Below are 15,307 nucleotides of genomic sequence, written 5' to 3'. Positions count from 1 at the left end.
ATCACGTACCTGTGGAAGACAGTCAATTAATTTAACTCTTCAACTGCGATATGATATAACTCACTTGACTAATCGGTTTAGGCCAGTCACCACCCTCTTTCTGGGTAAATATCTATAATCTCATCCTACCAAGATACCCTTGCACCGTAAACCCTCATTTTGATATTCAAAAGATTGTTTCGCATCAACTAAATCCTCGAAATACAATTCTTCTAACATCAAAGTAGCCCAGCAGTTACTGTGTCTTGGAACCAAGTTGATGTCATCCGATAGCTAAATTATCATTTGAGGATTCCACAAATCCTTCAAAATTACCAATTGGGTTTACTCTCACAGATTGTGGCAAACATCCGATTGCTTCTATTGGTTTCTAAGATCAGCATGGTCAAATTCGGTGCATGAACCAGCTTTCGCAAAATCATATATTTAAACTAGAGCATGCAAAATTTCGGATCTTTGCCACATGTATTTTCCTTCCAGTAATAGAAATTCGGTCACAAGAGCTTGTCACTGGGTATCATCTCCAGAGCTTTTCCTTCAGTTCCCAAAATTAATAAATTCAATAATACCTACAATTGTAACATTTAAGTCAAACCCAATAAACAGATTAGGAATGGTATATATATATCAGGGCTCGGTAATAAGATGCAGGGGTCCGTAAGTAAGAACACATACATACATGCTCGTGCATGCTGATGTAAATACCCAAAAGTATGGAATCTTAGCAGAAATTTCAAATGATACTCGGAATTCAAACCAGTTATGAATATGACTAAAAATTCATAAAGCTGAGTTCGATTTATTTTATTTTATTATTTAAATATTCGGTAACATCCTGCGATGAAAAGCGGATAAATATTCCAATTTTTGGTATTCCAATGTTTGGATATATTAATGGGTGAAAATTTCCTATAGGTCATTGACTAGATCGTTATGAAGACTATAAGACTAAAAGAAGATAGAAATACCTGAACTTGACAAAATCTTTAGAAATTCCATCTGTCCAATTGCAATTTTGCTTCAGCCATATCTTTCTGTGCTTTTTTTCGTCGATAAAAAATTGGGCAATCCCGACTGCAACACAATAGTGCAGGAAAATCAGTTGGAACAACGAATAACACAACTAATTGCAAGTTGTTGAATAAAATCTACAAAAGAGCAGATGAGAAGACACGAGGAGGGAGAAACAAAGGCACAACAATAATTGATTTATGTTATGCCAGGACAGTAACAAGCTCAGCAAAAAGGGGAAAAACAAAACTGCTTTATTTCCATGACGTGATTAATTAAATACTATACTATGGCTACTCTTAAAACCAAAAATTTGAGAAGTCTAGCCACACAAGTAATCCCTTAAATGATATAAAATTTATTAAATGAATGAACATACCTTGTGCAGAGAACATCCTGATGAAGTGAACCTTGGCACTCCTGACACTGTGTCCACAACCTCCCAAAAAGCATCTCCAGCTCTGAGACTGCAGCCACACCACCACTTAATTTTTCCCAATAAACAAAATCTAGAACCATCCAGTACTACAAAATCATTTGAAATTTAACATAGAAGGCCCAAGAGATGCGCACCTTGAGCCACTGTTTTACAATACAATTCAGCTTCTCTTCCTTTGCAATGTGAACAGAGCGTGTGATGTCCATTGCTGAGCCAAATGCAACAAAAATAATATTATTAGGCTTTTGCATAACTGACCGATACTAATGCATCATAATACACACAAATGAACCTCAGTATTAGGTCTATTGAAAAGCAAGACCTAAGTATTATCTAGTATATTACTAGTCCAAATATAACTTGACAGTTACAGGTGCAGACTGCTAAGTCTTTCATCTCCATCACTAGTCAGCAGTTAGTTTTATGATCATATACCATCGGAAGAATCTTGTTTCCTGTTAGAGCTTAAAGTTAAAACCATAAAAAATACTTTATGAAACTGGCATCAAGATTTCAAGATCTTATACTAGCACAGATCAATGGCGCCTCTTGTGCAAAATAATATCTCACTCATATTAACTACAGAAACATATTGAAAAGTAGGATAAAGATTTGCAGATGATATGTTCTCAATAAATCAACTATTCTTTGTCACTAAGATGCCAATTAATTCTCAAATGATCATTAATAATATAATGACTAAAGGACTCTTGCACCTATTGCATCCATGCTATTTTTTTGGGAGGGATCCTATGCTCACTTCCACAAAGCATAACGCCCTTGAAAGGTTCATAACTACTACACAATATAGTGCAGGACTATGAATTGCTACTGAAAAAGTTATTTCATCGCTAGCTACTGAATAAGTTAGCATGTGCATAAATGTTAATTCTTTGTAGTTCTTGTGTGTTTTTCCTTTTCTGGAATCTAAAGAAATAAACAAAGAAAAGGGAATATATAAAAGACAATCAACAGTGAAAATCTCAAAGCTTCAAGACAACACTGAAAACAAAAAAAGAAAGAAAATAGATACCTAAGTAAAGCTTTACAACCAATGCAAGTAAGCTGTTTCTTAGCAAATTTCATTATGCCACTGTTTGATGGAGTAGAAATAGAAATAGATCTTGTGTGACTTCCATGGAGAAGTTCCTTGCTAGCATTCTTCAAAATTGGCTCAAAAATTCTCAGAATTGGCTGCAACACAAATGAAGCTAATAAAGAACAGTAAACATTGGAGAAATCTGAAAGATATAATAAACCAACCTTGCTAATTTGATTCTCAAGATAGTATTGAGGATCTATTGGTATGTTATTCTCTAGCACATAGATAGGATCCTCTGATCTCTCGTATGCCTGATTTTCTTACACAGGTTAGCCTAGAGAAAATTTAAACAAATGTTAGAAAAACTTGCCCAAAAAGAGATGGACAATGTGACATTACCTTTGCACCTTTTGCAGCTTTAATAATAACATAAGGTACTCTATCTCCAACATTTGGAGCAGTGGCAGGATCTCGCTGTCAATCACAAAATCAAATAAAATACATTCATGGCCCATGAAACAGAAACATGACAAGTTCAATAAGCCTCAAACAATTAATATAAACCTATGGCAGAAATGAATACTGCATAGTGCATAGGTCCACAAATAACTTGCCAAACATTAGAAACATCAACTTACATGACCCAAGCAATGATAATATAAAATGCAGGCATCTAGATTGAAAAAAAAAAATCATGATTTTTTCTAAGGACAAATTTTATATGTTACTCTATTCGTGCTGTTTACTAATCAAAATTAGTGTTTTTTGAAAATTTAGTGTCTGACCGAACCCAATAGCATCTAGTGATCTATATGGCTGACCTCGTCTAATGGGATAAGACTGGGTTGTTGTTGCATTTTAATAAAAAATTTGTATTTACTTTTATACATATAACTAAGGTAAAACTCCAATCTTGATTGGAGAACACCAAAAATACATATAGTAGTACCCCTAAGTTTTGTCATTTTTATAATTTTTGGTTTCAAGTTTTGGTAGTGCATATGATCATAATATCATAACATCGACAGATTTTTCCCGTTGCCTTCATTTTTTCCAAAAACAAAAAAGATCAAATATCCATTGCCTAAGGGGTCAATGAGAATGATAAAAAAATGTATTTGATTATCCAGCCAACCTTGCGCATCCTTTCAGCAAGTTCAACATGAGCTGCCTTCACTTCATAATCATCTCCTGTCTTCGTCAAACCCTGCTTCAGCAAGCATGTTAGTGATAGGTTCCAAGAAATTATTCTAGTAGTGCACTCACATCAAATATCTGAATGCTCCACAAAGAGCAAATAGCTATAAATTATCATTAGGTACTCTGTAAATCTAGTAGACTTCCCACCTTTGTAATAACCAGAAGTGATAAATCCATACGATTCATGAGAAGATCTGAAATTGCACTCTTGACATACTGGACTGCCCCAGGAATGTCCCTGTCAATCAGAATTTTGTGAAGGCAATCGTTCACCAGGTTTTTGACCAATAAACAGTTGTCTCTTCGAACAGTTTCAATGCCTGTTAAATGTAAATTTAGTTAGAGGCACTTCTACAGAGCAACAGGAAGGTAAAGATTAATGTTTACCTTTTGTGTCCATTTTGTCAAAATTATCCGGTTTTGTCCAGAACAAACCAGCATATCTCTTCTTGCTAATCAAGAGATATGGATAGTAAACCTTCTCAAATTCTAGTTTGATGGGCTTCACAATCAAAATGACAATGGATATGTAAGAAAAAATCAAAGTTACAAATAAAATAATAAATTAATTTCAAACACATTTAAAAATAATGAAGTCTCAAGAAAATCTAATTTTTTGAATTTTTTAAAAATTGGTTGATAAAGTTAAGTTTAAAGATGCTGAAGCTGAAACTTAAAAATTCAGCACACCAAGACCACTAATGATCCAACAACTAATGTCACACATTGATGCAAGTTCCTGAATTACATGCCTGTTTGGTAAACTATTAGAAGTAATTCCTCCCACCACAGCACGTATTTAAATGTGACATCTATGGTTCAGACTAATTTGGGTACACATCCCAGTGACATTTAATAGTTCAAAATTAATTTTATCGAAAGCAATCTTAACAAATTCTAAACCCAAATGAACACAAGAAAGACCACTACAGTGTTGCTCTTCATCCCTTTGTAAAATAACACCAGCAAACTAGCTAGCAAATTTTGTAAAGTGGTAATCAATCATAGCTGTTTCCATGTAAATCGATGTCACAAATAACATCATAATTGCAGAAGCTAAAATGTTTGATAAATTACGTAACTTTTTATTCCATGTTTCAAGAATTTGGGGAATGATTGGAACACAGAAATCGAGAACGTTTTGTTTTGCAACCTGGGGCACTCATTTATTGCAGCCTTTTGCTAAAAACGAAGTGATTTTGGAACCAATCATTACTTCATTGTTTAGAGTATTTTAAAACAAGAACATTTGCCCAGCTATGAGTACAAAAGATCAATAAAAATCAATTGGCATTTCAAGAAAATCACATAAAAAAATGTTTTCATGCTCAGGATTAGATCATTTTCATGGGATATTAGGGCTTCAAACATACAATGACTAAAGATAAAAATAAAATCTAAATGGAACTGTTACTTTAGTGAAAGTTCGACTAATATATTCAGCAGCTTCTCTCCCCAAATTCATAGCCTCTTCTACAGCAGAAACACCAAATTGTACCATGACTGAATCCGTATCTCCATATATTACCTAGTAGCAAGAAATACATTACTTTGTAAGTCATTGGAGTATCTGACATTAACATCAGGCTAATTGATTATGGTAGTCAAGCATGAAAGTAAGATAAGGCTACATTAAATTTAAGGAAGTACATGCATAACTGGAAATGTAAAATTTGTTGAAAAAGATAGAAAGTTATGCGCTGTTAGTTCAATGTTCAATTTCCCAGGCCAAAATGCAGTATCATAGAACTAGAGAGAATAATATTTGCTTAAAACTAGACAAATCCAGTGACCAAATTGATGCAAAATTAAGTCACTATAACTTTCAACACACTAGTTACTTGTTGATTAGCATTGCATGCCCACAAAAGATCAACTAAACTGGGGGAAAATGCCATCACATGCATGAAGCTTAAAATAAGGAGTAATAAAGACACCTAAAGAGCTTCACCGACTGACCCATAAAGCCCCATAGAGTATTGGCATCCATCTAAACAAGAAAATTTATAAATATTATACCTCAGCATTGTTTTCATAGCCATTAAGTGTTGTGAATTTATCTTCCACGAGTTTTTTTGTGTGCTCGATCATTTGTCGACCTTCACAGGGTATCCAATTCACATGACAATAAGTACTCAACAGAGATGTTATTTCAATTCAACAAAAGGATATTTTTCAAAATACACAGCAATGCAAACTAGGATGAAAGCAGTACCATAGCTTGTTACACTTGATGATATCTCCAAACATGGTAACTGACCAATGGTAGCCCCTGTAAACCCATACACAGAATTTGCACTAATCTGAACAAAAGAAAAATAGAAATGGAATTTAAAATGTTATCAACAATTAGTACAGCAATTAGTATACACTATGCAGTAAAAAGAACTGAAAAGCTATCAAAAGGATTAAAAAAAAAAAATAATGCACAGCTTACTTTCAGGGCTAGTTGTCTACCATCCAGCACTGCCTTCTCAAGAGGATCCTTTGCTTCCTAAAGTAGAAATATGGAAGAGGGAAGTCATGTACAGGCAGAGATAATATACAGAATTCAAAATAGTAAATTTTGAGCTAATCAAACACTAGCTGACAGCAAAAAAATCTAGTCAATTTTCAGAACGTAAATACAGAACAGATACCTTTAAGTCTGCTTTTGCCCTTTTACGGGCTGTTAAGAGCTCTTCAAGTATTTCAGGAAGTATTCCCTAAATTTATTCTCATAATGTCAGTGCCTCAACTTCATATAAACATTAACTTCTAAAATGAAATCAGCACAGAGACTTAAAGGACAAAGTGAAACAGTTTACAAGCAGCATACCTTCTGCAAATTTGATTTAACAAATGTTTCACCAGATGGAGTTCTGTTCACAGACTCTGGAGGTATGTTGAGCTTGCGAGCATCTTCAGGGGTCACCTTAAAGAACAGTAAACAACTAAACAAAATTTTCTACCAATTGTTGCCCAATATGAATTGAACAAATGTAATGAAGAAAGTAATATTCAAAATACTTTTAAAGAAATAACAAAATTCAGAAGCTAATGCAAAACTAACAAAAAATATGAAATATTTACCAGAGTGCAATAACATAAATTATAGGCCATCATAATAGATGGATACAAGGATGCAAAATCTAAAGTAGCAATTGGTTTTTCATAAAATCCAGCCCTTGCCTCCAATACCTGCAAGATGTAAATTTCAAATATCATGCATCAAAAGGCACATAAAGGAAAAGGTGAGCACATTTTCTCCAAAACTTATGCAGATTTCATTGAAATAAAGATACTTGAAATTTGAGCATGCCTTCAATTCCTTTTGTATTAAGGGAACAAGAACAAGATGGGATTATAATAAGTATTTAAGAACAACTTCAAAATAAGAATGCATAAAAAGCTTGTTGACAAGGCTTGCAAGAACAGAGTATAACATATGAACCTTTTAATAAAGCAATCTCTTTTAATAGCTAAGGAGGACGGCCTAATTGGTTTGAGAAAAAGTTTCTGTTTTCGTTTCCTGTTTTCACAAAGAATTACAAAAATGTCATCTGATCTATTTCATGTTTAATGAACTTGATCATATGGTATTATATTTTGTTTGGATATATGAGTAGGTCTTTTTTAATAATATTTCAATATAAGGCAAACTCTTGAGTTTATGAGTCAAGTTTACAGACCCTCCACAAGTTTATATACACTCAACTTTGACAACTTTGATGCACAGTAATCTTGGAGTCAAGATGCTATAAGCCTTTGAATTTCTAAGTCAGTTCAATCATGAGTATATAACCTAATTAGTCGTAACAGAAATATGAAAATAAAAAGACTTGGAAAATAAAAGTCATCAAAATTTTATATGAGTGGGTAGCTAATGCAACATATTTCGCACACATTAGAAGATCCATACACACACAAACATGCATATACATCAAAAGTGAAAAGAGTATGAAAACCACTAATTAACTGTATAAAATAATGAAGGAGAAAGAAAAGAATGAACTTACAGTGGCACCTTCAAATGTTCCTTGTTCGGACCCTGCCTGTTTGATGTTAGGAATGACCAGGTTCTTCTGTTTTGCCTTCCTGAGAAGTTGAGAAAGCACCTGGAAGGAAAGATTAAAAAAAGCTAGCAATTACTGCTACAAATTCAATAAGTCATTTATTTTCCGTATTTCTAATGATAGATAAATTTTAATGCTTACCTTAATGCTTTGGCCCCTTGAAAGAAGAAAAGAAATTGGAACACCTGTTACTCGAGCCATCTCCACATAATTGTAAATGAACATCAATTTATCCAAAAGCCGTTGAGGAAGATATGCGTCCTGCACACAGACAAGCACGTATGAATTTTAACTGGTCAATTTATTTCACTTTTAGTTTTCTTTCATGTGTAATGTACCCAAAACAGATTAACTATATCTGGTTCACAACACTTTAATGGGTAAAAAGACCACAAGCTACAACCTTTTATAGTAAAGCTATATGCATTACAACTTAAATTCAAATTCACTCCTTCACACCAAAGTACTATTTAAAGTGTTTGATGTTAGACCTGATTTGATACATTGAAAACCACCATTGAGATCAAATGTTCCAAAATGGACTTTAGGTTCACAAAAATATTGATGAATCTATTAGCATTGCAAAAAACATATTTGAGCAAATATTGTCAGTGTTATGTAATCTTAAAAAATTAAGACCTCATAAGAAGGTAGCAGAAGTAGTCAAGAAGATGAAGTGGTTAACAGCCCTCATTTGCTGAACTTTAAAAAAGAACAGAGCCTTATTTACAACTTAAATGACAAAAGCCAAGGGTCACCAAATAACATGGTAAATCCTTTCATAACAGAAGTATTATATAAAACTAACTAACAACACAAACCAAAAATGTTATGCCTATCTGTCAGATCATAACTTCCATCATTAATCAATACCTCCAAAGTCCAAACCAAAACAACTTAACCTTGTGCTAATTATTTTTAACTTCTAGTTTATCTCCATAAAGTTTAACTGCCAATCAGAACCTGATAGGAAAAAAATGAAAAGGCTGGCCAGTAAACATTTAAATAAAAGGTAGCTACATAGAGCAGCCCAAGACAAGGGGACCAGAACACAAACCTTCAAACAATACACAGCAAGGCGCCTCCTAGTTTCTGCATTTCCATTCTGAAGATCAGATATAATTGAATGATGAACATCCTCTTTCTGCATCACATGATCATCCACTGACTAATTCAATAACTTGACATGCACTATAACTTTTAAGAACAAACACAAGATTCAAGCAAAAGCTGTTTAGATAATGGTAGGCATAAGAATAGGTAACAGGATGCAGAAAAAACAAATAGACATACACACAAACGTACAAAGAGCACATAACACAACCAACAGAAACATATTTCTGCTAAATTACAACTCCATTGTAATCGATTTTGTTGCAGATAATATAGCCTACGTTATCAGGTAAGCACTTACATGATCAAATCATGAGTTTGTGCATGCTAATCTGCAACTAAACATTATGATTAATTGATTATAAATCAGTGGCAGTTTTCGCCCAAACCACCACAACCATGGCAGAAAATGGCAAATTCAAGATGGCAGCACCATGGCGGCTGTTATGTGTCTGTCAGCAATGGCAGAAAACATCATTTTTCAATGAAAGAACAAAATGGGCCTCTGACCTGACCTGGTCCAGAGTGACCCACGAACACCAAAACCCTAAACAAATGTCTTTCTTCTCCTTCTCCCTCTTGCAACTCACATCTCTCTCCTTTGGTTTGAACATCTCTCCTTCGGTTCGAATGTTTCTCTCTTCTTTGTTGTCCTCAACGTCTCTTTTCTCATTCTCAGCATCGCTCAGTCTCTTGTTCTCAGCATCGCTCAGTCTCTCTTCCTTAAGTCGGCGACTACCACAACTTTGTCTCCGGGGACTGTTGCTGTCTCCATCTCTGGCAACTGCCACTGTCAGCAAGTCTATTTTTTCGATGAGTGAACTTTTTTCGTATTTTTCCTTTATTATTTCCCTTCCCCATTTCATTTCTCTTTTTTTTCCTTTTTCTTCTCAGTTTTCAGTTTCACTTTTTCCTTCATTTTTTTCCATTCTTCTTTTTCCTTTTCCATTCTCTTTCACCTTTTCCTTATTACTCTGTTTTTCTTGATTCTATTTTTCTGTTTTCACTTCCAAGTTTCCTTCTCTATTTCTTTTATTCTCAGTTTTTGTCTCAATTTCAGCTTTTTTTTGTTTTACAACTATTTTATTCTTTTTTTCTCAAAACCTTCCTTGTTTCTTTCACATGTAGTTAGTTTTTTGGTTTTATATCACATTCTGCAGTATCTTTTTATATATTTTTGTAGATATGATATACATTATATTATTTTATCATAACTGCCATACTTCTGTCATAACCCGCCAAGGCATCCACCATAAATTTATGGCAGTTTTTTGGTTGTCTGTCATCCGCCATTGATAACATTGTTATAAATATATAAATATAAACATGTTAATTGTTCTTTAAAACAATGATTTAAGTCCTATAAACAGTTCTAACTTCATAGATGTATTTGAATCAGAAAATAAAGGGAAAAGAAAAAATGATAATATGGCTGACTGCCAACCTAGACCTACTGTATGAGGCTCCCGCAAATGGAGGTCTAAGGAGGAAAAATATAAAAAGCCTAACCCCTGCAAGCAGAGAGGCTTTCTAGGTTTTCAACTTCTGAAGTCCAAATCACTAGGCAGTAACCTCATCATTGTGCCAAGGCTAGCAACATAAAGGGGAATAAAGTAATTGCTTGAATAGGATGTTCAAAAGCATGAGTTTACCTGCTCAGAAAGGAAATGTGCTGATACAGAATTCAGTGAATAAGAACTTAATTTGTAGTCTCTTTGCACAGCCTGCAAATAAAAATACAAATATCCCTATTAAGCAATAAATTTAGATCATCCAGGCACAAGGCAATTAAAGCAAAACAAAATATTGACAGAACCTGGAGCAAATCAAACTGAACTCTCCCTTCTACTGTAACTTCTTTACTTTCCCTGGTCCCATACTGCCTACAAAACCATTAAGTATCACTAACGTAGATAGTTGAATGATTGAAAGGTAAAAACTAAAAGGATAAACAAAGTAAGTCCTAAACTCACAGAAAATGTTGAGGATATAAAATGCAGTATTCACTTTAGAAACCAAGTTTTTATTTTCATAGAAGTTGATGAAACTATAAAAAACCTAGCTACCCATCATAAAACCAGAATACAACTACTACAAAGTAATGAGAATGCAACTACATAACACAAAACTATATCTTTTTACCTAGAAGAGAAAGTAGTATCCTTTACTCGAACTCTACTGTTCCTGATACGGCCCAGAATTGGAAATTCAGCTATTTTAAGGTTTGCAGCTCTCTGGAAACAACAAAGTAGCAAACTAAATTATATTAAAACAATAACCATATAGAAATGCACACAACCCTGCTTATTTAATAACAAAACCTTCCAGTTATCAACTCTTAGTGTATTGTTTGAGCTCAAAGTTAAGTCAACACCTCAATAAGATATGGCAAGTCAAATTTGCAGATGTTATATCCAATAATAATATCAGGGTCCACTTCATGAATAAACTCCTGCAAGGAGAAAAAAAAAAAAAAAACACCTCCATCAAACTATGAAAGTTAATCGAAAAAGAATTATAAATCATTCAATAGTTACATAATATCAAATAGACTCATTATATACAAGTTTAAGACACAAATGATATTTAACATCATCAACATTGATGAAGTTAAAAGCACTACAAAAAAATCATGCTATGTGACCAGATTTTGCAAGATGTCAGATATCTAATAAGCATATCTCAGAAACTCCTGTTTTATTTGGAGGGAATGGTGAATCAAATTTGGGGGGTTTATTGAAATTCCTGTGCCTACTAACTATAAACATGATTACAAATGCAAATGCACTCACACACACAATGGAATTACCCTCCAAGCAAGTAGGACTTCTTTTTCTGTATCAAATGACATCACGTCAACACCAACAATAGGAGAACAAGATTTAAGGGTCATCACATTACGAATGAATGGCTGATCTTCTCCTTGTAATGTAACCAAATTAGCAATCTGTAAGAAATGGGAATTTTCAGTTCAAAAACAATGGCATTGTGCATGAATTTACAGGCGTGAAAAGAGAAGGCAATATGACCTGGATAACAGGATCATGGGAAGGCTCAGGAAAATGACCTTTACGACCAGCACACTCAATGTCAAAACTCAGTATGCGAAATGGAGCCATCTTTGAATATTCCCCTTCTGGAGCATGACTGATCAATTCAGAATACCTATAGCATTGTTAAGGGAGGGAACAGAAAAATAGTTTGGCATTCCCAAAACCCTTTTATACAGAGAATTTTGATTTTGCCACATAAAAGAGGATACAAGCAATCAAACTCTAACTGGCAGTAAGACAAGCTTTTTGCTGTCTTCTTATATCTTCCAGCAGAAATTTCAATCCAATTCCCACCAACTACATTGCAATCAATCATGAAGCGAAGGGCAAAAAGTACATTGCTTTCATAAGTCAAGAAGCTCTTCATGCCCAGACCATCGAGCTGAATACCCCTATCAAGAATGCCTGCCAAGTTTTGAAATTTTGATAAGAAACATTGATTCATGAGTACAGTGCTGTTGTGAAAGACAACAGCTGTCAAAACAAAAATGCCATCATATTAGTGTTCAGATGCAAAAAACTAAATTTAACATTAAACCCACTATATGCCATGGCCATACTATATGACATAATATTAAAAGTACAGCCAATGAGAACCAACAATGTAGCTCAAACATTGACCAATTCTAGACTCCTCTGAGTTGTGATAAGATGATTAATAAAATGTCTACTGGTAAGATCTAAGTTTACCACGGCAGCTGGCAACCATAGTTGGGAGTGCAACTACAATTTTAAGAAAGGGATGGGAATTGGATTGCTGATAATACATAATACTCCTTCTCTGCACCATTTCAATACGGCAAATGAATTTCCCCACGTTACTGTTTCTATTGGCATCTCTCATCCTTCCCTGAAGCAGCACAAGATGCAAAAGCAAGTAAATTAAAGCAATCATAAGTTGAAAATTGTTGCCCCTTTTCATGATTAAAAACTGAAAATTTTATTTTCAGGAATTAAACCAGACACCTCAAGAGTTTGATGAAAGTGGGAGATATCATCTGGACCCATTCCAGGAGGGCAGCTGATGTAGAAATATGGTTCAAACCCATGAACATTGCAGCAAACACTGTGTCCTAACAAACAAACAATGATAGATCATATATAATTTTACACTAACTTTTTCAAATAAACACCTGACTAATTCTATTGAAATGGAGATAATTTCTGGGAACTTATATTGATACATGTAATGTAACTGGAAAATCATAACAATAAATATGTTTATATCTTCAAATTCAATAAGACGGTAAGTAGCCACATCTTCAACGGATATGTAAAATAGAACTGTATATCTTCAAAAATTATAGATATCGCCAGTCATATCATTTCCTCACAGTTAGAGTACGCATATGAAATTTTAATAGTATATATAAATCATGATGTTGGGTTTGATTTCAGGCATAAAAATATAGTCAGCACAATTTTGTTAGAGCATCAATTTGCCTTTTTCTGGAGTATCAATCACTTCATATCTGGACTCAAATAAACTATACATGTAGGTTGATAAATCATAATTTGGCAACCAAATGCTGAAGAAAGTAGGTTTACTTCATGTAAATATAGTTTAGTTTACTTTTTAAAATTTTATGAAACTTTGTAGGTTAATTTGCTATTTTATCTAGTGAATGCTTTTAAAAAGATCTTCACGTAAATTTGTTGTTGAGTGGATCATGAACTTAATAAAAAAGGAGTGAAGTCAAATTGGTATTTATCTAAGAAAAAGTGGTTGATCAAAACTGACTAGACTAAACTGAACCAAACCAAACCAGTTGAGCTTGATTCGTTTTAATTCAATTCTCCAATTAAAAGCAAACTTACTGGATATAACAGATACGCTCAGATGCACTTTCAACGTCAGTTAGCGTGTATATTCACACTTTTAGATCGTCATGGATCATTATTTATTTTAACGCTACTAGTTATAACATCTATGTTGGATCCATGTCTTGAGAATTTTCAACATGTTTCCAAGCACACACTATACTATTCACTTCGATGCTTATAATTATTAAACTGATCAACGATTCCATTATCAAGTTGGACATTCATGCTCATACATCGCTATAAACAGATAAATAAATCAGTAATCACTTATTTCCAATTGTCTAAACAACCGAATTTTGCAGTATGGAAGAAAATAGAAACATGCGCTAACCTTCCTTCGTAACTCCAAATATTCTAATAATGGCAGCAGGTCCAGATGAGTTTGGCAACAATTCTTTATGACTCTCTCCGATCACATAATCAATCTCCAGCTGCTGAAAAACTAAAAGCCAGGAAGAGGAATACGAAAGACAAATAAATCAAATCCACTGAGAAAAACCCCAAACCTTAAACCCTAATGTCAAAGGAAAGAGGAAATAACTACGGAAAATGTTAACAGTGCAAATACTCACTGACGCTACGAGATTGTGAGAGGTATTCGGGGGAAAGAGAGGGACGTGTCCATTTGGAAAGACGAGAAGCGAGGGCCTGGCGCTGCTCGATGTCGCGGAGGATGAGGGACTCTTCGTCTTCGGAAACGAGGGTTTCGTCAAGGAACACGTCTTCGTCCACGAAATCTTCTTCCTCTGTCGTCAAGGCCTGCTTCGCTGGTGGAAGTTGCGACGGCGGTGCAGGCCGCTTCCGGTTGGCGTTGGTACTCATCGTAGTTAGAAGAGAGAGAGAGAGGTGTGAGAGTTAGAGTGAGAGTGAGAGAGTGTGATGGTAATGAGATTCCCGCCAATTTTTGTTGAGGAGGTTTGCCTAACGAGGTTTTCCCGCTTGCTTGCGAGACACGTGAGTTTCACCTGATTAGGAGGAATTGGCCTTCCAATCAATAGGAAATAATGAGTCGCGTCGAGATTCCTTCGCTCCCTTCCAAAAATTAATGTGTGGATTTCATTCACGATAGTGTATTTCATACTACTAACTTAAATTTAAGATAGCGGTTAATAAAACAAAATTTAAAATAAACCTCAATGTTTGTAAATAACATTTTATAAATTGACTAAATTATATTTTTATTTTCTAACTTTTTTATTCTTTTAAATTTTAAAAATTTTAATTTGTTCATTTATTTTTTAAATGTGATTTAAATAAGTATTTTTTGTTAATTATAATAACAATTATTTTTGTATTTTTTTGCTAATAATATTTTTTATTTTTTGTTTATTTCTTGTTTGGCTAGTAATATTTATATTAACGAAATTTGTAGTAGCCCTATTTTAATATTCAGGATTATCTTGATTTTTTGCGTCAGCTGTACATGAAGTTAATATATTTGTTGCACTTTTACTTAAGTAAAATTTTTTCGCTTAAGTAAAAGTGAAAGAATAACTAACTGCAGCGTGCAATTATTGCATAGGGTTTCAGTTCCTGTTTTCCTGTTTTAACAATGACGGTGAAAGTCCAA

At 34.0% G+C, this 15,307-nt stretch overlaps 1 protein-coding gene across 5 annotated transcripts; it reads right to left on the bottom strand.

The window, feature by feature from the left end:
• Positions 1–13: 13 nt before the first annotated feature.
• On the bottom strand, positions 14–14,682 carry LOC113866526 (DNA polymerase delta catalytic subunit). 5 transcript variants are annotated; one of them, XM_027501364.1, is made up of 31 exons: positions 14,310–14,682; positions 14,069–14,179; positions 12,880–12,986; positions 12,604–12,763; positions 12,123–12,318; positions 11,890–12,025; positions 11,670–11,807; positions 11,235–11,312; positions 11,003–11,094; positions 10,677–10,743; positions 10,513–10,584; positions 8,805–8,891; positions 7,889–8,008; positions 7,691–7,789; positions 6,765–6,872; positions 6,511–6,606; positions 6,332–6,397; positions 6,130–6,186; positions 5,908–5,995; positions 5,712–5,791; positions 5,107–5,220; positions 4,080–4,194; positions 3,840–4,012; positions 3,628–3,699; positions 2,892–2,966; positions 2,714–2,803; positions 2,484–2,644; positions 1,585–1,658; positions 1,391–1,478; positions 969–1,074; positions 14–569 (listed from the first exon to the last, which is right to left on the bottom strand). In XM_027501364.1, the coding sequence occupies exons 1-30, from the start codon at positions 14,557–14,559 to the stop codon at positions 987–989; spliced, it is 3,258 nt and encodes a 1,085-aa protein (XP_027357165.1). In that variant the 5' UTR covers positions 14,560–14,682; the 3' UTR covers positions 14–569; positions 969–986. The 5 variants fall into 5 exon arrangements, 4 of the variants coding, with proteins under 4 accessions (XP_027357165.1, XP_027357168.1, XP_027357174.1 ...); XM_027501358.1 differs by having other exon boundaries at positions 54–569; positions 1,391–1,495; positions 14,310–14,628; XM_027501367.1 differs by lacking the exon at positions 5,107–5,220 and having other exon boundaries at positions 15–569; positions 14,310–14,628.
• Between the last annotated feature and the right edge of the window lie 625 nt (positions 14,683–15,307).

Source organism: Abrus precatorius, unplaced genomic scaffold (assembly GCF_003935025.1).
Source record: "Abrus precatorius isolate BTA unplaced genomic scaffold, Abrus_2018 Scaffold10, whole genome shotgun sequence".
In the NCBI taxonomy this organism is placed as follows: domain Eukaryota; kingdom Viridiplantae; phylum Streptophyta; class Magnoliopsida; order Fabales; family Fabaceae; genus Abrus; species Abrus precatorius.
The sequence above is the reverse complement of the archived record's forward strand: the minus strand, read 5'-3'. Positions and strand labels throughout refer to the sequence as shown.

What these genes read in the sequence shown, in the direction of transcription:
- LOC113866526 (XM_027501358.1), bottom strand. Translation starts at nt 14,559, where the DNA reads ATGAGTACCAACGCCAACCGGAAGCGGCCTGCACCGCCGTCGCAACTT. An exon ending in ACTTGCCATATCTTATTGAG is followed by an intron (nt 11,095 to 11,234) that starts GTGTTGACTTAA and finishes TGTTGTTTCCAG; the next exon opens with AGAGCTGCAAACCTTAAAAT. An exon ending in TTCAGTTTGATTTGCTCCAG is followed by an intron (nt 10,585 to 10,676) that starts GTTCTGTCAATA and finishes TTTTATTTGCAG; the next exon opens with GCTGTGCAAAGAGACTACAA.